This window comes from Canis lupus, chromosome 22, assembly GCF_011100685.1.
Source record: "Canis lupus familiaris isolate Mischka breed German Shepherd chromosome 22, alternate assembly UU_Cfam_GSD_1.0, whole genome shotgun sequence".
NCBI classification, from domain to species: Eukaryota; Metazoa; Chordata; class Mammalia; order Carnivora; family Canidae; genus Canis; species Canis lupus.
In genome coordinates this window covers 61,515,052-61,538,297 of record NC_049243.1, presented here as the reverse complement: position 1 = coordinate 61,538,297, position 23,246 = coordinate 61,515,052, and the positions used below count along the sequence as shown (strand labels likewise).

The 23,246-nt window shown below is 42.0% G+C and overlaps 1 protein-coding gene across 1 annotated transcript; it reads left to right on the top strand.

Moving 5' to 3' along the window:
- Positions 1 to 223: 223 nt before the first annotated feature.
- Positions 224 to 11,406, top strand: CHAMP1 (chromosome alignment maintaining phosphoprotein 1). The gene is made up of 2 exons (XM_038570152.1): positions 224 to 345; positions 7,836 to 11,406. Exon 2 carries the CDS (start codon positions 7,890 to 7,892, stop codon positions 10,362 to 10,364), a length of 2,475 nt encoding a protein of 824 aa, XP_038426080.1. The 5' UTR covers positions 224 to 345; positions 7,836 to 7,889; the 3' UTR covers positions 10,365 to 11,406.
- Positions 11,407 to 23,246: the final 11,840 nt, after the last annotated feature.

Here is a 23,246-nt window from a genome sequence, read left to right as displayed (position 1 = left end):
AGGGTTCAGGATTCGGTCCTGGATTTTAAAATGGAATAAGATGTGGGTGGTGTCATTGGTAGTATCCATGGTTATCTTTGGTATTATTTCATTAAAGCAAGTGGATTGACCCCAGTCACTGTTGGCAGGGAGCAGGTCAGCAAGAGAAATAGGCAGAGTTCTTTTGCATAGATTATCACAGAAATGTAGTTTTGATTACAGTTCCTTTATTCTTTTTTTCCAGGTCCATCTTATCATCTTTGTTCTTCATGTACTACAAACTATTTTCTATAATTAACTCAGAAGCCATGTAGACTTGCTTGCCCTTTGAAGACATACTTTCAAGGCTTCTAGGAAGATAAACTGGTAAGTCTACCAGAGAAAGTATTGTTGGTCTTTATTTCTTCCCTGCTCTAAAGGGAATTGGCCTGGATTTATAGTGTTATTTTACCAGCTTTACTTTGCATATTGTTTTTGTTTGCTTTATAACAATTAGGAGAGTATGTTTAAGATGTGAACATTTTTGAGAAGTGCTTACACCTAAGGAAAATCTACAAAAGCACATATGTGCATACATAATGATGCATGAAGATGTGACAGGTATGCATATATATGACAGAGTTTGGGGTTTGAGAAGTGAATTTTAAACAATTCTTTAAAAAATTTTTTTGAGTAAGGGGTTACTAGGGTCTGATAATGAGGCTGGGAAATAGACACTTTGAGACTGGCCAGAAGAGTTGATGGTAAGAAGAGGAAGAAATAGAGAGGGGCAGGTGAGGGAGATGGGAAACACCCAAGTCTAGGGAGCCATCGGAATTAACACAGATTGAGAGGGAGCAGGATCGGTGAGGAACTGATTGGCACTCCATGGAGGGTGAGAGAGCTGATGATTTAACATGCAGCAGTTAAGGACAAAAGGAATCCAAGCTGAGGTGGCTGGGGGCCACTTGGAGGCAAAAGCAGCAGGAATTAGGGCAAGTGGTATTCATCAAAGATAAACTAATTGGGGATCCCTGGGTGGCTCAGCGGTTTAGCGCCTGCCTTTGACCAGGTCGGGCTCCAGGCATAGAGCCTGCTTCTCCCTCCTCCTGTGTCTCTGCCTCTCTCTCTCTCTCTCTCTATCTCTCTCTCTTTGTGTGTGTGTGTGTCTATCATTCATAAATAAATACATCTTTAAAAAAAAAAAAAGATAAACTAATTTACAGAAGCAGCAATAAAATGTAGGGTTAGTGTAAAATTTCCAGAGAGGCAAGAAACAGAGATACAGCCAATGGAAAGTAGAAGTAAGCAGAAATAGTGGTAGAGTTTTGCCTATAGAAAGCAACCACAAGGGGAATCCCTGGGTGGCTCAGCGGTTTAGTGCCTGCCTTTGGCCCAGGATGTGATCCTGGAGTCCTGGGATCAAGTCCCACATCAGGCTCCTTGCATGGAGCCTGCTTCTTCCTCTGCCTGTGTCTCTGCCTCTCACTCTCTCTCTCTCTCTCTCTCTGTGTCTCTCATGAATAAATAAATAAAATCTTTTTAAAAAAAAAAAAAAGAAAGGAAAGGAACCACAATTCTTTCATAGGAATGGGAACAGGGGGTGTGGTTCTCCAGTTGTTGCACTAATGTTAGAGATGTCAATTTATGAGATGTGGTTTTATTTTCTTTTTCATTTGGTAAGTTTGCCAGAAACATTTTTTTCCCTTAGATTTATTTATTAGCAAGAGAGTGAGAGCATGAGTGGGGGGAGGGCAGAGGGAGAAGTAGACTCCCCACTGAGCAGGAAGCCGGTATAGGGCTCCATCCCAGGACACTGGGATAACAACCTGAGCCAAAGGTGGGCTCGGGCTCCTAACCAACTGAGCCACCCAGGCATGCCATGGAAGCATTTTTTAAAAACTTTTCTGATGACAGAATAGTGTGCTCAGTAATTTCTGTAGGAAGAGAACAAAATGCTTTACTCTTAAAGTTCATAATCTGATTCCTGTATTATACACTTATTGGGCTTATTGATAACCTCTATTTTATGAACTAGTATTGGTAAAAAGTTGATGAGTTAACATACAGGAAATGAAAGTTGTTTTGTTGATAGGACTGTAAATTAGGCAAAGACAATAGAGAGGTACTGAGTAAGATACTTTCTCCCACTCTACACTAGTTTCTTGAGAAGATGGGAAAAGTTTCATAGTTAACAGTTTAAGTTTAAGAAACGCAAGTTGTGAAAGTACAAAGTCTATCTTCCTGTCATAAATAGGACTTGAGTATATTTCAGATGAGATACTGCGTGCTGGTCAGCCATAACTTTAGCAAGGTCATTGGGCAATATTTACTTACCAGAAACTGAACTGTTGGTTAGAGGATGCCCTTGTAGTTTCTAGTATAATAATCATAGCTGACACCGACAGTTCACCATGAGATACTGTTCTAAATATGCTACAAAATATTAACATCCGTCCAGGAACCTGAAACGTAAGTTCAGCAACCTAACAAAAGCCATATACTGGAACCAGGACTCACTCAAACCCAACAAGCCTGAGGTCTTAACCTCTGTGTCATATATATGCAACTTAGGGTTTATTATACTATAATGATGGTTTTTAATATGTAATGTCCCCCTTATGAACATCCCTTGACTGTTGATTGTGGCCGTTTAGGCCAGATGCGGTTATTGAGAAATCGCTGCCTTTTCTTATAACATTCTTATACTTTTATGAGACACTGGGTTTTAGGTGGATCGTTAACCTGCACATTCTTTCTACATGTTATCTTCATTATGTTTGCAAGTTTCAGAGATTTTTTTTATTCAGTATTCAGTGATTATATTCTTTTTTTAGTCAGCCCATAGAGCCCTAAAAACAATTTTCTGAAAGCCAGGATAGTTGCAGCTCCTGAAGCTCCTGAAGGAGCTAATACTTTCTGAAAAGCACTCGTTTGTTTCCTCAACTGTCTTGTCACCTTTTTATATTTAAACTGCTACCCCCAAATGCAAATAATAAACCGGTAATATAGGTGATAGAAAACAGTGTTGTAGGCAATAACATCTTCAAGACAAGTTCTCAAAATTAGAAATACTGTACAGTTTTTTAAGTTATTGTTTCTGAAATTATTAAAGGGGATCCTCTTAATATAAATAAGTATCTCTAATCTGTATTGTAGTTTGAGGAGCAGTAACCTGGAAGGAATACATTTTGACCCTGTAATTACTATTAGCACAGAGCACATTAAATGCTCTTGGTGGTAGCTGATACTTTTCGTAAAGGATAGGACAGGGACGCCAGGGTGGCTCAGCGGTTTAGCACCTGCCTTTATCCCCAGGGCATGATCCCAGGGTTCTGGGATCAAGTTCCACATCAGGCTCCCTGTATGGAGCCTGCTTCTCCCTCTGCCTGTGTCTGCTCCCCGCTGCCCCCTCCCCCCGTCTCTCATGAATAAATAAATAAAATCTTTATTTTTTTTGTAATAATAAATTCATTTTTTATTGGTGTTCAATTTGCCAACATACAGAATAACACCCAGTGCTCATCCTGTCAAGTGCCCCCCTCAATGCCCGCCACCCAGTAACCCCCACTCCCTGCCCTCCTCCCCTTCCACCACCCCTAGTTCGTTTCCCAGAGTTAGGAGTCTTTATGTTCTGTCTCCCTTTCTGATATTTCCCACACATTTCTTCTCCCTTCCCTTATATTCCCTTTCACTATTATTTATATTCCCCAAATGAATGAGAACATATAATGTTTGTCCTTCTCTGATTGACTTACTTCACTCAGCATAATACCCTCCAGTTCCATCCACATTGAAGCAAATGGTGGGTATTTGTGGTTTCTAATGGCTGAGTAATATTCCACTGTATACATAGACCACATCTTCTTTATCCATTCATCTTTCGATGGACACCGAGACCCCTTCCACAGTTTGGCTATTGTGGACATCACTGCTATAAACATTGGGGTGCAGGTGTCCCAGCGTTTCATTGCATCTGAATCTTTGTGGTAAATCCCCAGCAGGGCAATTGCTGGGTCGTAGGGCAGATCTATTTTTAACTCTTTGAGGAACCTCCACACAGTTTTCCAGAGTGGCTGCATCAGTTCACATTCCCCCCAACAGTGTAGGAGGGTTCCCCTTTCTCCACATCCTCTCCAACATTTGTGGTTTCCTGCCTTGTTAATTTTCCCCATTCTCACTGGTGTGAGGTGGTATCTCGTTGTGGTTTTGATTCGTATTTCCCTGATGGCAAGTGATGCAGAGCATTTTCTCATGTGCATGTTGGCCATGTCTATGTTTTCCTCTGAGATTTCTGTTCATGTCTCTTGCACATTTCGTGATTGGATTGTTTGTTTCTTTGGTGTTGAGTTTAATAAGTTCTTTATAGATCTTGGAAACTAGCCCTTTATCTGATACGTCATTTGCAAATATCTTCTCTCATTCTGTAGGTTGTCTTTTAGTTTTGTTGACTATATCCTTTGCTGTGCGAAAGCTTCTTATCTTGATGAAGTCCCAATAGTTCATTTTTGCTTTTGTTTCTTTTGCCTTCGTGGATGTATCTTGCAAGAAGTTACTGTGGCCGAGTTCAAAAAGGGTGTTGCCTGTGTTCTCCTCTAGGATTTTGATGGAATCTTATCTCACATTTAGATCTTTCATCCATTTTGAGTTTATCTTTGTGTATGGTGCAAGAGAGTGGTCTAGTTTCATTTTTCTGCATGTGGATGTCCAGTTTTCCCAGCACCATTTACTGAAGAGACTGTCTTTCTTCCAGTGGATAGTCTTTCCTCCTTTGTCGAATATTCATTGACCATAAAGTTGAGGGTCCACTTCTGGGTTCTCTATTCTGTTCCATTGATCTATGTGTTGTTTTTGTGCCAGTACCAGACTGTCTTGATGACCACAGCTTTGTAGTACAACCTGAAATCTGGCATTGTGAGGCCCCCAGCTATGGTTTTGTTTTTTAAAATTCCCCTGGCTATTCGGGGTCTTTTCTGATTCCACAAAATCTTAAAATAATTTGTTCTAACTCTCTGAAGAAAGTCCATGGTATTTTGATAGGGACTGCATTAAACGTATAAATTGCCCTGGGTAACATTGACATTTTCACAATATTCATTCTTACACAATCCATGAGCATGGAATATTTTTCCATCTCTTTGTGTCTTCCTCAATTTCTTTCAGAAGAGTTCTATCGTTTTTAAGGTATAGATCCTTTACAGGGTTCTGGGATCAAGTTCCACATCAGGCTCCCTGTATGGAGCCTGCTTCTCCCTCTGCCTGTGTCTGCTCCCCGCTGCCTCCCGCCCCCCACCCCCGTCTCTTGAATAAATAAATAAAATCTTAAAAAAAAAAAAAAAGGAAGCGCAAAGGGGCTTCTGACTTCCTGGACACAAATGTAAATCTCGCCTTCCTTAAAAAAAAAAAAAAAAAAAAAAAGGATAGGACATAATTTAATGAGAAAAGACTTTGTGATCCACTTGGATAAACTCATCAACTGTGTTACAGAATCTGTTTTGGCAGCTGTTGAGTTCACATGCTGAGAAGAGCATACAAGATGGAAATGGTAGAGAATAGAAGAGTCCAGGGATGCCTGGCTGGCTCAGTTGGAAGAGCATGTGATTCTTGATTTCAGGGTTGTGAGTTCGAGCCCTGTTTTGAAGATAGGGATTGCCTAAAAAAAATTTTAAAAAGAAAGACTAGAATCCAGAATGGATTTATCAACACAAAATTTAGTAAATGCAAAATGGAACATTACATATCAGTGAGGAAAAGGGTTGCAGAGACCACTGAATTGTCTGTTTGGGATGAAAAAATAGGCTGAATCCCTATCTCCCTCCTTTTACCAGATAAAGTAAAACTATAAATGTAAAAAAAAAAAATATATATATATATATATAAATGTAAGGGGGTGCCTGGGTGGCTCAGTCGGTTAAGTGTCTGACTCTTGGTTTTCGCTCAGGTCTTGATCCCAAGGTCGTGAGATCGAGCCCCATGTTGGGCTGTCTCACCCTGGGCATGGAGCCTGCTTAAGGTTCTCTCTCTCCTTCTGTCCCTTTCCCTCCCTCAAAAAAGTACAAATGTAAAAAGAATGAAATCCTCAAAATCATAGTAAAAAAGTATTGACTGCTTTAAAAAGTATCAGAATAGGAAAGCATAATATATAACAATCGTAAGGAAGACACCTTTAAGTTTTTAATTTTTCCATAAACCAGTTGTGTGTGAAAAAGCGCACATATATATACATATACATACCATAAAGTCAAGAGACATGATAAACTATGAAAATATTTTCAATAAAAGAGCTGATTTCTTTTATGCATACTATTTACAAATAATTAAAAGGAGAAGGCACATCCTACAAAAGAAATACACAGGGCTAACAAGGGAAATTTTCACTCTTTCTTTTTTTTTTTTTTTTTTTTTAAATTTATGATAGTCATACAGAGAGAGAGAGAGAGAGGCAGAGACACAGGCAGAGGGAGAAGCAGGCTCCATGCACCGGGAGCCTGATGTGGGATTCGATCCTGGGTCTCCAGGATCGCGCCCTGGGCCAAAAGCAGGCGCCAAACCGCTGCGCCACTCAGGGATCCCTTCACTCTTTCTTATTAAAGTAAAGCACCTTAAAATAATGCTGAGACTCCAATTTTCACCCAAGAAGTGGCAAAGATTAGAAGTTTAATAATACTCAGTATTGGTGAGGGAGTTGGGGAATTGTCCACGGTATATACATTTGTTGATTGGTACATAATAGTATTATAACTTTTCGAGACTTCTGTGAAATCTATCAATTATAAATGTAAATCACCTTTGGCTCAGGTAATTCACTTCTAGGAATCTTCTCTTCAGAAATACCCTCACACTCAAGATATGCACAAGAAGATTTAGTGCTTGCTCTCTGTATAAGTAGAAACAGAACTCTAGGTAGAAACACAGAAACTTGGCCTTCTTTGGTTTCTAGAATCACTGAAACTCCACTTCTCACCGTGAAGCCTCAGGAGCTGGTCTTCTTTCTCCTGAAGCATCTTCTCTTCCCTAAATGAAAACAAGTTGCAGAACAGTGTGTTTAATATCCCATTTTTAGCTATAAGCTCCTGTTACTTTTTACCACCCTAGAAGACTTGCTTAAACTTTTAAAAAGTCATAATTACTGACAAGCAAGTTCCTACCTTAAGGGTTAGTCATCTCTCTGAATTGCCCTTTGCTAGGCAAACTCCTTTACATCATTCAGGATCAATGCTTGAGCATCTTTCCTTGACAGCCTTCTCTACGTTCACAGTTGGTTTTGCACCTAATGTAACCACCAAGTATAAGACACCTCTTTTTTTTTTTTAAGACACCCTTTAAACCCTAGAAAAGTAGGGCACAAAAAAATAATTCATTTATGAAATGAATGAATGAAATACTTTATATTAGGTTGGATAAAACATTACAGAATAATTTGATATTTTTTAAAAGCCATCTTTTCATAATTTTAGTTAAAGTATTTCTGAAGTGGATCTAGTTTCATGCTCAGCCTTAAACTGCCTAGCTTTAATTTTGATGTTGGCTCAGCTTTATATGTTGACTGCTTGTTCATTCCAGATTTCACAGTCAGGCTGTAAGGCATGTGCTAGGTGATTCTGGGATCAAGGTTGGGTCACTGGCAGTCCTATTACTGGGGTAAGGCACCTCTGAACCTATTTCTTCATCTGCAAATAAAAGTAATACTGAGTCATAGTGTTAGGAAGATTAAAAATTAGTTCATTCTCTCTTTTCTCTTCAAAATCTCTATTAAGGTATTATCTGATAAATGTACATGCCATATGAGACTTAAAATTATGCAGGTTTAGGACAGAGAACAGCACTTTATTCAAAATTAGGTTCCCTGAAAATAATTAATTTCTACTTTGTTGCAGCACTGTTGAAAGTTTTTAAAGAATATAATCGTGTGTGTTGTGACAGAGAGAGAAATGGAAGTATTCCAGGAAGTCCGTAAACCATCATCACGTTTGGAGTGTGACCACTGCAGTTTTCGAGGCACAGATTATGAAAATGTACAAATCCACATGGGTACCATCCATCCAGAATTTTGTGATGAAATGGATGCTGGTGGGTTAGGTAAAATGATTTTTTACCAGAAAAGTGCAAAGCTGTTTCACTGCCATAAGTGCTTCTTCACCAGCAAGATGTACTCTAATGTGTACTATCACATTACATCCAAACATGCAGGCCCAGAGAAGTGGAATGAGAAACCAAAAAATCCAGTAAGCAAAGAAACAGATCCTGGGAAAAGCCCTCCTCTTCCTGAGCACCAGAAAATGTCCTCAAATTCAGCAGAACTCCCAAAACCTATACCTGCTCTTTCCATAGAGACACAGAAACTTGGCCCGATTTTGTCTCCAGAATCACCAAAACCTACACCTCTCACTTCCCTAGAGCCTCAGAAGCCTGGCCCTGTTGTTTCTCCTGAGCCACAGACACCCTCTCTTCCTTCTCCTGAGCCTCCAAAATCTGCCTCTGTTTCTTCTCCTGAACTTCCAAAATCAGTCCCTTTCGTTTCTGAATCTCAGAAACCAGTCCCTGTTCCTTCTCCAGAACCGCAGAAACTTGGTCCTATATCTCCTGAGCCAGTAAAGGCCACTCTTGTTAATCCTAAACCTCAAAAACACTCCCATTTCACAGAAACATTGGGGCCACCTTCAGGCTCATCTCCAGAGTCACCAGTTTTAGCTGCTTCTCCAGAACCTTGGGGTCCATCCCCAACTGCATCTCCAGAGTCTCGGAAGCCAGCCCGGACTATCTCCCCTGAGCCAAGGAAGCCATCCCCATCGGAATCTCCTGAACCTTGGAAGCCATTCCCTGCTGTCTCTCCAGAGCCCAGGAGACCAGCCCCAGCTGTGTCACCAGGTTCTTGGAAGCCAGGGCCACCTGGGTCCCCGAGGTCTTGGAAATCTAGTCCTTCAGCATCATCAGGACCTTGGAAGCCAGCTAAACCTGCTCCATCTGTGTCTCCTGGTCCTTGGAAGCCAATTCCTTCTATCTCACCTGGACCATGGAAACCAACTTCCTCTGTGTCCCCCGCATCCTGGAAGTCTTCATCGGTTTCACCTGGTTCCTGGAAGTCTCCCCCTGCGTCTCCTGAGGCGTGGAAGTCTGGCCCACCAGAACTCCGAAAGACAGCTCCCACCTTGTCACCTGAACATTGGAAGACAGTTCCCTCAGTGTCCCCTGAGCTTCGTAAAGCAGGACCTCCCTTGTCTCCTGAACTTCGCAAACCAGGCCCACCATTGTCCCCAGAGATCCGCAGTCCAGCAGGATCTCCAGAGCTCAGAAAACCTTCAGGGTCTCCAGAGCTTTGGAAGCTTTCTTCTGATCAGCGAAAAACTTCTCCTGCTTCACTTGATTTTTCCGAGTCCCAGAAGAGTTCCCGTGGTGGTTCCCCTGACCTTTGGAAGTCTTCCTTTTTTATTGAACCTCAAAAACCTGTCTTCCCTGAGACCCGGAAACCTTCTGGACCATCTGAGTCCCCTAAAGCAGGTTCCGATATCTGGAAGCCTGTTCTCTCTCTTGATACTGAACCTAGAAAACCTGCCTTGTTTTCTGAGCCCACCAAAACAGCCCCTCCAGCTTCTCCTGAACCACGAAAACGTGCTCTTTTTCCAGAGCCCCGGAAACATGCCCTTTTCCCTGAACTTCCCAAATCTGCTATCTTCTCAGAGTCTCAGAAGGCAGTTGAGCTTGGTGATGAACTACAGACAGATGCCATAGATGATCAAAAGTGTGATATTTTGGTTCAAGAAGAACTACTAGCTACACCTAAAAAACTCTTAGAAGACACTTTATTTCCTTCCTCAAAAAAGCTCAAGAAAGACAACCAAGAGAACTCAGATGCTGAGCTTAGTAGCAGTGAGTATATAAAAGCAGATTTAGATGTGATAGACAGCAAGGGCCAAGAATCAAGCAGTGATCAAGAGCAGGTAGATGTGGAATCTATTGATTTCAGTAAAGAGAACAAAATGGATATGACTAATCCAGAGCAGTCCAAAAATGTGTTACAATTTACTGAAGAGAAAGAGGCTTTTATCTCTGAAGAAGAGATTGCAAAGTATATGAAGCGTGGAAAAGGAAAGTATTATTGCAAAATTTGTTGCTGTCGAGCTATGAAAAAAGGTGCAGTTTTGCATCATTTGGTTAATAAACATAATGTTCATAGCCCTTACAAATGTACAATTTGTGGAAAGGCTTTTCTTTTGGAATCTCTCCTTAAAAATCATGTAGCAGCCCATGGGCAGAGTTTACTTAAATGTCCACGTTGTAATTTTGAATCAAATTTCCCAAGAGGCTTTAAAAAACATTTAACTCACTGTCAAAGCCGGCATAATGAAGAAGCAAATAAAAAGCTAATGGAAGCTCTTGAACAGCCACTGGAGGAGCAGCAAATTTGATTTTTACACATGGTGTGGATATATGATCTACAAAGTTGTTTGTTGAAACTGTAAAGCATAGTTAATAGCATAGTTGGATCAGTAGATGTTGATGTGTATGGTGTATTGTGTTTAATTGTCTCAGTAGTGTTACAGAGAATAAGCATTTGGTTCTTTTTTTCATGGTCTCTGTTTATGTGACTATCTTGTAAGTCAATAAATTCATAACTGTATTCCAGATGGATAAAATTTCTCTAATTCCTTTTAAATATATTTGAATAATATGAAAATGTAGGTGGTCCACTTAACAATCAATAGCAAGTTGTACTCAATTTGAAACATCTAATCAAAGTGTCTGTATCTTTTTTTTGTGGAACTAACTCCAGACAATGGAAATTATTAGTTGGAATGTTTAAGAATTAGGTATGAAAAATTTCAGAAATTTTCTCTTAAATGTATTTTCAGATCATAAAAGTTATTTTGAAGTTCCTATTTGATCATATGAAGTTATTTATAAATCTTGAGCAGTTCTAGATGTTTATTAGCTTTTACGTCATGGAAAATTAGAGTCTCAGGGTTTGCTGATTTTCTGCTAAAAGAGATGTAGAGTAAGTTTTTAAAGGTTTGCAGCTTCCTCTAGGAAACTGGGAAAGATGAGTGTGACTTCGGTCTTGTCCTTAGTTGTTTCCTTCTGAGGAGTCTTCCATTCTACATCGCCTTCCCCACCCCACCCCCAGTTCTGGTTCTTCTCTTCCCTGTGAGCCCACACCTATAGATGATCCTTAACCGCCAAATGTGTTAGAACTGCACTTGCTGCTCCTGCGCCTCACACGTCACCTGTGGGGTTTCAGACCTGGTGATGAGTAGGAACTGAGAGTCTTCCAGATTCACAGTAGAAAATTTTTTAAGTAGACATTTCTGTTTGAGAGTATGTCAGTTGTATGTTTTCCACAGTTGTTAACTGTAAATACTTTGTGCCTGTTTGTTGATTATTTTTGTTCTAAACTATTTTGTCAAATGTGTATCAACCAAATTAAAAGCAAAGGCTATCATGTCAGCAGCATCCTCATGTGTGTGTATTCTTTTGTGTAATTTTCATTGTATGACACCCAGATTCCATTATTCTTTCTTGTTCCCCCTGTTCTCAGCATGCTAATTTTCCTATCTGGAGCAGCATTTCCTAAAGCTAGGTTTTCTCAGTTCTGTGGTCAGGTAAGTGAAGGAAATGCCACACTTGGCAGTGTTCCTTGTGGAAGATCCACAACCTGGTGGACTTGTGTAAACAGTGTGAAGCATTTAGTGCCATAAGGATTCTCCTGTGCACCCAAGGGTTGAGAGACTACATTTATTTAAGCTGTTCCTAGACATTTTTGAACGGTGAGCACTTTTTTTCATAACCTCCAAAGTAATATGCCAATTGAGAAGACTTAGTGTTTATAGAATACTGGGAAGAACTTACAGGCTCCAGGTCTCACCACCTGGGTGAGTAGTTAAGCTGTCGTCAGTTTATTTTGGGTCCCTTCAGAACAAGCTTCCAGTGCTGGCATTTCCTTCTAGGCCAGCAAGTAGGACAGGTAGGGTTCCTTGGATAAGACAGTCCTGTTCTCATCAATGCTGGCTTGATTAAAATTATGACGAACATACAAAGGTGTGGAGCATGCAGAAACCGTTTTGAAGCCTGCAGTCTCAAACCAGCTGTGTTATGTGTGACATTATTTCCTTAGGACTTTACACTTTTGGTGCACACTTCTCACAGAACCCTTCCTAGATCTTTACTCAAGGTGGAGCCAACTACATCCCCTGACTTGCCATCTCATGTGGGTTTTTTCATAATACAGAGGATATGTATATCAGGATATGCTTCAGGATATGCTGAAGATGCACAAATAGTTTTGGCCTTTGGTTAAGCCACTGTGTTCTTGGCCTCACTTCATTTGTGGCTTTCTACTTTTTTTTTTCTTTTACGTCTCAGATCAGGATAACCTAATACTTTTTTTTTTTTTTTTAAACCTTGGCAATTTGCTTCCTGTACAGTCACATGCCTTTAGTCATTGTGACCCTGTCTACATTTTCATTTTCTTACTTTCCTATGTAATTATAACTATTTTAAATAAACTCAGTCCAATGATTTTCTATAATATGAGAAATTCTATAAATATGAGAAAATTAGAAAATTATAAGAAATATGTACCATCTTTCACTCAACATTCATGGACCTGATAACCACTATATTTTAGGTGACCTACTTCCTTTTCATTAATTGGACTCTTACCTGAACTGGGATGTCTTTTTTTTTCTTTTTTCTTTTTTTTTTATTGAAGTCCGATTTGCCAACATACAGTATAACACCCAGTGCTCATCCTGTCAAGTGCCCTCCTCAGTGCCCGTCACCCAGTCACCCCATCCCCCTCCATTTCCCCTTCTACTACCCCTTGTGAACTGGGATGTCTTTAGCAGATACTGCTTGTTTTGTTTTTTAAGATTTTTTTTTTTAAGTAATTACTATACCCCATGGGCTTGAATGAAGACATAGAAGGATGCTTACCATGTTGGATCTAAGCAAGCGACAAGCTACATGAAATTCAGATGCTTAGAACATAAATTTGTTTTCTTAAATTTCTATAGTTCACTGGGCCAAAGCCAGGGTGTCAGCAGGGAGGCACTAGAAGAGCATCCATTCCCTTTGCTTTGCATTTTCTATCAGCTCATGGTGCCCTTCCTAGCACCTAGCATCTTCCATGTGTTTACACTAGGCCACCCAGATAATCTAAGATGATTTTCCTATTGTAAAGTCAGCTGATTAGCAAACCTAAATCTCCTTTGCCATTTAAACTGCCACAGTCGTAAGGCCTGACAATTGGGACCAGACCTGGGCTTGAAATTTGGGGTTTTGGTTCCTCTGCTTGGCTTATTGCAAGACAGGTTTCTTCAGCAATACATCTGTTGCCACCTTACTGGCCTAGGCCCTCATCACTGTGTAAATCTATTAGTACAGTAGACTGCTTAGAGTGTGGGAATTCAGTGTCAATTCACATTCACCCTTTACACACTGAAATAAGGTCTCCACAAGACTGATTTTATGTTGCACATTTAAGGTCCAGTTACTAAGGTCTTCTGTTGACAAACCAGACCTTACTCAAGCAACCTTCAAACCCCACTCTGCTCATTGTTTTTTCTTCCCCCCAAGAAAGTGCTCCCTGTTTCCTATTAAACTGCCACCCTGGGATGCCTGGGTGGCTCAGTTGGTTAAGCCTCGGCTTTCAGCTCAGGTCATGATCTCAGGATCCTGGAATCAAGTCCTGCATTGGGCTTCCTGCTCTGGGGAAGTCGGAGTCTGCTTCTCCCTCTCCCTGTGCCCCTCCCCTCTGCTGAATCTCTCTCTGTCTCAAATAGACAAGTCTTTTTTTTTTTTTTTTTTTTGAGTTCAATTTGCCAACATACAGCATTCAAATAGACAAGTCTTAAAAACACACATACAACTGCTACTCACTAAGCAAGCTTAGCACAATTCTCTCCACCTAGGGCTACTCTTCCCAAACTTTTTTATGAACAAGAAAGAATGGGGCATCTGGGTGGCTTAGTGGTTGAGCATCTGCCTTTGGCTCAGGTCATGATCCTGGGGTTCTGGGATCAAGTCCCCACATCAGGCTCCTTGCAGGGAGTCTGCGTCTTCTGCTTATGTCTCTCTGTGTATCTCTTATGAATAAATAAAATCTTTAAAAAAAATTTTTTTAAGTGAATTGGAGAAAGAAGAGAAAACCCTATACAAATGAATTGGGCCTCTTTTACTGTTGACTCAGTGCAGGAATGCTATGTTTACATTACAAGTTCTCCAGACTAAAACTGAAAAAAAGTTGGGATAGAATAATAAATACATTTCAACACTTTTGATCCTGACCAATTAGTGGCTTAGTTGGCTTGAGCATAATGTTAATTAACTTGCTTCTATCACTAGCTGATCTCTTGCAAATGCTTGCCATGGACCAATAAGAAGACTAGATGAAATACATAGAAGCCTAGTAAATTCTTGATTTGTATAATTGGAAGAGTTAGTTGTAAGTCAAGTGAACAAAAGTCGTATTTGAATCAAAAACAGAGAACCCTGGCCCTTCAGTCAGTTCCCAGACTTGAGCTAGTGTACAAACCCAGAACCCTTTGGATGCAGGGGAGTCCTGGTCCCCTTGAGCAAGGGCCCAAGTACACTGCCAAAACTTTATAGTTAGCCTTTCTCCTAACCTTCACCCAAGGGACTGATGGCTTTGGAGCAGGACAACTGTGAGCTGAGGAGAGGAAATAGACCCTCAGGGATACCTGGACATGGACTGGACTGGAGTGATCTCAGGAGACCCCAAGTGTCCCTGTGGGCCCTCCATTCCAAGCAGGGGCTCATGCAGGTCAGGTTTCCACAGTGTCAGCTCAGGGCTGTCTCAACTGGCTCTGTGGGCCCATAAACCGTCCTGTGGTTATTGCCCCAGCTTGGAAAGTATAGAATTATAGTAGCTATGTTCCATAACTGGCAGTATCCCCACATGGGTTCCCTGGCCTGTGGGGTAAGAGCTATTACAGTCGAAGAGACTAACTGAAAGCCACTAGCCTCTACCTAGGAAAATAGCAAATCAAAGGCAGTCAAGAAGTGAGAATTCTGGGAAGATAAGAGTAGGAAGCACCAGGAATCTGTTCCCCAGGTAGACAACAGTTGCACTGGAGAACCTCTCTGATGTAACCTTGGAACTTCAGTCTCTTGAAAGCTTGCAACTCGCAGGGGAAGGCTTGGACAGTAAATGTTAGCTCTTCACACAGTGGCACCCATCCCCACCCTCGGCCATGTGAGCATCTTGCGCACAACATGCAGGAGCTAGGGTGGGTAAAAAGGACCCTGTCTTCCAAATGTTGGGGATCTGCACTTTGCTGATTCCTAATTTTGATCAAAGAGGCAAGCAGCCATTCTGGTTGCATCTCCCTCATTGTTGCAATCCCTTCTCCCTCCAGCTGAAATGACTTTCAGGAGATTTAAAGGGCAGGACTCCCCACCACCACCACCACCACTACTACCCTACCCCCACCCCAGCCTCAGTTTTGCTTTTCCTCTGGGAAGCCAGATATTAGGACATTAAAAAACAGCTGCCATGTACAGGGAAAATTAGAAAGTGGCTATGAATGCCAAAGGAAAGTCTCAGAAGAGACATAAGACATTGTTTATACCTCAGGCTGATCTCAGCACAGAACCTACAATAATAAAATGAAAACAACAAAAAATAGCAAAACCTGGGGAAGGAGGAGACTGATTTCCACAGTTACACATTTTAGATTCAAATGTCCAGTGTTTCACAAAATATTACAAGACAAAGACCCATTCAAAGGAAAATAATTCAGCAGAATCTGTGAGAAAGATTTAATGGCAGATATACTAGACAAAGACTCTAAAACAATGGTCCTAAAGATGCTCAAAGGACTAAAGAAAGGTGGAGAAAGTCAAGAAAAGGATGTATGGACAAAATGGAAATACTAACAAGGATACTGAAAACCTAAAAACTTCTGGAGCTGTGAATACCACAACTAAATGAAAAATTCACCAGGGGGATTCAGAGGCAGAGCGGAATTCATGAATTTGAAGATAGGACAATGGAAATTATCCAGATTGAGGAACAGAAAGAAAAAGGATTGAAGAAAAGTGAGCAGAACCTGAGACATGTAGGACATTACCAAGTAGACCAACATATACATTGTGGGCATCCCAGAGAAGGAAGAGAGAAAGGGGAGGAGTGAATATCTGAAGAAATAAATGGCTGAAAACTTTCCAAACTTGAGGAAATATATGAATATAAATATCCAAGAAGTTCAACAAACTCCAAGTAGTATGAACTCAAGAGACCCACCCTGAGACACATTATAATCAAACATTTAAAAGCCAAAGAACAAATCTTGAAAGCAATAACAGAGAAGAAAATTACCACATACAAGGGATCCTCCATGAGAATATGTGCAGATTTCTTATCAAAATTTGTAGGCCAGAAGACACTGGATCAATGCATTAAGAGTGCTAAAAGAAAAAAAAAAAAAAAAAAAACCCTGTTAACCAAGAATTCAATATCTGGCAAAACTGTCCTTCAAAAGTGAGGGAGAAATCAAGACATTTCCAGAATAAAAAGCTGAGTGATTCTGTGACCTCCAGTTGTACCCCCTCAGTAAATGCTCAATGGAGTCCTGTAGGGGGACATGAATAGACACTAGACATTACCTCAAAGCCAATATGGAGAAATGAATATCTTCATAAAGGTAAATATATGGGCAATTATAAAAGCTAGTATTATTGTAACTATGGTTTGTAACTGTACTTTTTTCTTAGCTAAGTGATTTTTTTAAAAGATTGTATTTATTCATGAGACACACACACCCAGAAGCAGACAGAGGCAGAGGGAGAAGCAGGCTTCCTGCAGGAAGCCTGACATGGAACTCAATCCCAGGACCCCAGGATCATGACCTGAGCCAAAGGCAGATGCTCAACCACTGAGCCACCCAGGCGTCCCTAGCTAAGTGATTTAAAAGATTAACACATATAAAGGAAAAATGACTACTATAAAACTAGTATTTGTAACTTGGCTTTTAACTCCAAAATTTGTTTTCTACATTACTTAGGAGACTAATGCATTTATTTGTTTTTTTTTTTAAATGTTTCATTGATTTGTCAGAGAGAGAGCACAAATGAGGGGAGCAGCAGGCAGAGAGAGAAGCAGGGCTCAGCAGGGAGCCCGATGCAGGACTCAATCCCAGAACCTTGAGATCATGACCTGAGTCGAAGGCAGACACTTAACCCACTGAGCCACCAGGCTTCTCGAGACTAACACATTTTTAAAAATTATTACTTTATTTTATTTATTTATTTATTTTTTTACCTCCCACCCACACCTAAAAATTATTACTTTATGTTTTGGGACACACAGGTATAAAGATGTAATTCTGTGGCATCAACAACCCAAAGGGGCGAGGGGATGGAGTTGTGAAGGAGAGTTTTTCTGCTATAGAAGTTGTGCTGCTATAAATTCAAATTAGAATAACTTTAGGATGTTGATCCCCATGGTAATCACAAAATTGCCAGAGATTACAGGCAAAAGGGAATTAAGAAGGAATTCAAACATTTCACTTAAAAAAATCAACTACATGCAAAAGAAACAAATATAGGAATGAGGAAAAAACTACATTCCGTATGCCCTATAAGCTACAGGGCATATACAAAACAAATAGCAGAATGTCTCATCTAGTGGATGAGATGGAGACTTCCCACCTTAGCAAAAAAGAACTGGACTGAGGACCATGAGCCCTCCTTATAGGAAGGAGAAGGAGGGGCAGCCCAGGCCCCCAGAAGGCTATGCTGGTGGAAAGGGGGCTTTTCTCTTCTGCCAGGCAGATTTGGCGCTGCTGAATGACCACCGAAGGTTCACAGCCAGCAGAGGGTGGCAGGTGGGAACTAACATGGTCTCCTGGCTCCAGAGTGCCCAGCACATTGTACGCACTCAGTACACACTGGCTGATTACATGAGTGAATGGCCTTTCCACAAACAGGCACAGGCTACCAGGAACGTGACGCTGGCCAGCCGAGTTCCTTTATGGAATGTAAGTGACAATGGAAAGTCAACCCTCGGGCAGCCCTGGTGGCGCAGCGGTTTAGCACTGCCTGCAGCCCAGGGCATGATCCTGGAGACCCTGGATCGAGTCCCACGTCAGGCTCTCTGTATGATACCTGCTTCTCCCTCTGCCTGTGTCTCTGCCTCTCTCTCTCTCTGTCTCTCTGTCTCTATGAATAAATAAAATCTTTAAAAAAAAAAAAAAAAAAAGGAAAGTCAACCCTCTTCCATACAGTCTTGTTTGCTCCTGTGAAGCTGGGGGCAGAGAGCACTTTGCTTGGAACAGGATACTGTGAGAAAAAAAGCTGGTGAGAAAAAAAGCAAGAGTGGTGAGCACAGAAACCACCCTGGCCATGCATACTATTTGTGGTTGTGGAACTCCAGAAGGAGCTCATGACCTCCTCTCTCCTACCCTATGATCTGTTTAAGACTAGAAGACAGGCTCCCTCTCCATGCAAGGACTTCCACCACCTGGCCATCACCAAAAGTGAGGTGAGGCACCAGCAAAGCTAAGGACCCACCTTCTTGGACATTACAACTTTAATGCTTGATGAGCACACACCTACTTTCCTACTGGGGATGATGAGCACAGTGGTTGAGAGCTTGGGCTGTGAAGTCAAACCCACATTTGTACCTGCCTCCCTTGTTGTGTATGTGTGTGCATGCCTGAATGTGAATTTGAACAAGCTATTATCCTCATGTGCAAAATGGGGCTTACTTGTAGGACTTACCTCATAAGGTTTTTGTGGAGTAAGACAGCACTTAGTAAAGTTACTGGCACACTGAATGTAATTCATAAATACCGGATGTCATTGTTACCTCATGCTCTGATTGAATCGGGCTAATGAGAATTTTGACCACTGGTGGGGCAAGTAATAGTGAAAGATTAAGATTTTATGGCCTACCTCCTTTTTTTTTTTTTTTTTTTTTTTGAGATTTTATTTATTCATGAGAGACACAGGCAGAGAGAGAAGCAGGGTCCCTGTGGGGAGCCCGATGTGGGACTCGGTCCTGGGACCCTGGGACCATGACCTGAGCCAAAGGCAGATGCTCAATCACTGAGCCACCCAGGTGCCCTGGCCTACCTCTTCATGACACTGAGTTGCGAGCTTTTTGTGTCTGCTTCCCAGAGACAGAAGATGAATGAGTCCAACTGAATAGCAAACCCTTTTAAAAGTTGGGTCTTTGTTTTCAGTAAGATTGAAAGAGTTATCAAATGATAAAACCCTTACAAGTAATATTTGATTATAGATACGTTGAACACTTGGCCTATAATTTGAAAGAAACTTAAAGAATTAGGTAGTATTTCTATTACAAGACCCCTCTGGTCCCTACTACATCAACATGATCTCAGCAATTAGAACAATGAAAATGAAACACTAGAATAGAACTGTCCAGCATCATCTTATTGTATCAGTACTAAGAATTCATTCAATTAATCTGTCAACATATGAACCAAGTGGGAAAAAATCCCCATCTGAGATGAATTTTTAAACACTTTATTACTAAAAATTTTAAACATTCATAAAAGTGGAGAGAGTAGTGAAATGGATCCTTACCAGCTTCAACCAGCTTGTGAATATGCTGCTGTTTTTAATTCACAGAGGGATATTGTCAATTCAGGTGCTGTAGCAGACTACCAGTGATGGGCCCCCACAGTGGGAAACTACTGTGCCAGAAGGCATGTGTCTGCTTCTCTGGACAGCTTATCTGGAAGTCACAGTTTTCTCTCCACCTAGAACAACTCTCCCAAGAGAGGTGAGGAACATCCACACAGATTTCCAGCTGAACAAGAAGCAGCAGGGCAAGTGTGGTAGCAGTGGCGGGGGAACACTCTGGGGGTGCCTGCAGCATTTCCAGTGGTCTCAGGCTCCCATGGCTGCTCTTTCCTCACTCTTTAAAGAAAGCCCATATTCCTGGCTCTAGAGGCCTGGCTGGTGGATGTGAGGGAGCCCAGGGGCTGCCCCACTTGGCTGAACTCCTACAAGCTGTGGGTTTGCACCAGCCCCCAGCAGAACTGTGATGCAGCCACGTGACCTCCTGTCTGGGGGCTCGGTCAGACATTTCTTGCTCTATCCTAGGAGGGTCCCAGAGTGGAACCAATGAAGGATGCATGGATTTGTTCACTCCTTTGAAAGTGCCCACTGTGTGTCAGAACCAGCTTTAGGTTCGGGGATAGGAAATGAATATAGCAGCCAGCTTCTGTGGTATTCAAAGGCAGAGAGTGGTAATAGAGAGGCTGAGTGAACACTAAGTTGTTCTCAAGTGAAGAGTGAGTTTCTCAGGGAGGCCCGGGCAGTCAGGGCACTGAGAAGACTGGTCTAGAGCAGCTGGCTCACAGCCTGAGGTGAGGGTGGAGCCTGGGAGCCTTGTGGGGTCAGAAGGCCTGCATGGGGCTGGAGATGCTGTACCCTCCAACAAGTAGGGATGTAGGGAAAGGCACATTAGGATACAAGGGCACAAGCAGATGGCAGTGGAGGCAGCATGCAGGTGCTGGACACAGAAAGGAGCACCCAGGAAAGCTTGGATGGTCCCAAAGCACGGGTCATCTCAGATGACTCAGGGTCACAGCAGTGCCATCCCTAAACCACCCCGCACTGCTGACACCCATGCTGGTCCCCTGTGTCCTCTACTTGAGACTGTCAACTCCACAGTTGCTCACAGAGCGTCAGTGAGCTGGAGTCTTGCAGGTTCCATACCCTGACAAAGGCGCAGTCTTGCCAACTGTCGAGCTTGTGGGTCTTTGCCAACCTGCAGTAAATGCCTACAGAAAAAGTCACAGAATAGACTTGTTCTCACAGGGTTCCTTGAGTGTAGCTATCCTCCTGGACAGCTGAGGATCTCTGGTCTGTGAAACCATTCTAGTCTAGAAACTGGTTGAAGGGCCAGGTATCTCTTAGCGCTGCTCAAATCAGGCCTATATTTACAGGACCTGACGTAGGGTTTGATTATGCCAAGCAGGCAGGAATCTAGCAGGCAGTTTACCCTTTCCTGCCCCAGGCACTTGGTAACCAGTCACCCCCAGAGTCATCCGGAGGAAGGCCATTCTGATTGCCACCTGGCCCTTCTGCCTGCTACAGTCAGCTTCTCTCGGCTTTGCCACTAAACTCCTGGGTCCTCCTTTCCCATTAAACCCAGGGTGCCTACGGTAGTTTCCTATGGCTGCTGTGACAAATGACCACAAGTTTAGTGGCTTAAAAGCACAGAAATTTACTCTTGTTACAATTACGGAGGCCAGTGTCGGCAAGGTTTGCTCCCACAGGAGACCCTGGGGAACCATCTGTTTTTGGCCTCCTCCAGCTCTTGGGGGCCGCAGGCTTCCTTGGCTTGTGATGGTGTCTGCATGTCACCTTCTCTTCTGAACACAAAATATGAAATTTTATTTACTCATGAGAATTTATTCATTTTTTTCACTGGGGGTGAAACCCTTCCCTGTTTCCCTTACCTGCACATCCCAGGAGAATCTCCCCATGTCAGACCCTGAATTTAATGAATTTAATCATGTCTACAAAACCCTTTACCTCCCCATATAGGGTAACCTTCACAGGCTCCAAAGACTAGGATGTGGCCACCTCCTGGGCTGTTTCCCAGCCCAATCCAGAGCTCACTTCAAGTGTGATAAGAATTTTGGATATTTCAACCTCATTTGGCCACTACTGAATACAGGCTCCTACCAACCAGTTGTATCAGCAAGTAGAACCTCCCCTTTGTTTAAACCAATACATTATTCATAAAATCAGCCTATTTTATTCTCTAGACTCCCACACTCAGAACCCATTCCTCCATTTTTTCCCTTCATCTTTGCTGACAGGTAAAGGACTCTGTTCTTTTGTGGAAGCCGAGTCTTCCCAGCATCGACCTGTATTTCAGGTCTGATAACATTGGTGGGTTAGGAGGAGCCTGAGAGAATCTGCTTCCCTGGGGAGGGAAGGGCATGAGAGCATCAGTGGGGTGTGGGTGTTGGGACAGCCTGGTGTGTTGCCAGTCTGTCAAAGACTCCTAAATACCTCTATTCTGGCACAGAGGCCACTCTTTCTATATTATTGAACCAACTTTCATATTTTGTGGCTATTTTCACCATGTGACCATACAACAATTTTACCACTTGCATAGCAACTCCCAGTTTCTAGGTTTTAAGAATTTAGAGGTTTTGTTTGGTTTACATTCCAATTCAGTGCTGCTAGAAATCGCCACCCCATACCATATCTTGCACTCCTTTCGCCTTTTACATTGTTCCATGGTGGTAGCAATGTGATTTCCACAAACCTGAACCAGTGGATAGTTGATTCCAGGTGACCACAGATGATTACCACCATAGGGTATAGGCTGCCAGATTCTTATTCCTGGATACTAATGGTACTTGTACTCAAGCCAGTGTAACTTCTTCCCCCAGATTTCCTTATTACTGTTGCCTCTAACTCCCTCCCTATTTATCTGTTTTCCTGTGGAGTTCTTGGTTTTAAGTAACAGATAATTGATCCTAGCTGACTTAAGCAGAAAAGGGAAATTATTGGAAGGATCATAAGTAGCTCAGAGAATGAACGTGAAGAGAGAATGAGATGAGGCTCAGAACCAATGGACAGGGTGGAGTGCAGGAAGCTGCACCGGGCCCTGCCACTGGGTGCCATTATCACCAGTGCCACCACATGCTGCTGCCTTCAGTGGCTCCACATTGTGCCTCACCTCTGCATCATTCCCAAACCAGGGTCATGGGGTGTTGAGCTTTGGCTTCCTGTTGCCAGGGGCAAGGGATCCCAAATTTTATTACTCCCAAATAGATCAGTGTCCCTGGGAAGATGACTTTAAAAAGTCAGGAAATACCTATATTTCCTGTGTACACTTCAGCCCTTATGTCAGTGAACCATAATTGTCTCTTCATCTACTTATGTGGATTTCCCTGGCAAACAGAGAGCTCATTGTCAGCAAAACTCTTGTGCTTTGTAACCTGAGCACACAGCACCTGTCCCTGGTACGACATAGACACCCACACCAGTGTATCTTCACTGAAGCAATGAAGTAGAGGGGTGTAGGCTGTGGGGCTGCCCATGGCAGGTGAAGGGTTTTGTCTGTGCTGTGGGAGAAGATGCAGCCCTGTCCCTTATTCCTAGAGGGCAGAACTTGTAATTCACCTCTTAGAAGCAGCATAAGAGGATTATGGAAATGTGTATAAAATGGAAATGCTTAAGTTCCAGGAAAAATTTGGAGGACTTTGTATTTCTCTTGTCTGTTTTTTTTTTTTTTAAGATATTTTTTTTTTTTTTTTTTTTTTTTTTTTTTTGAG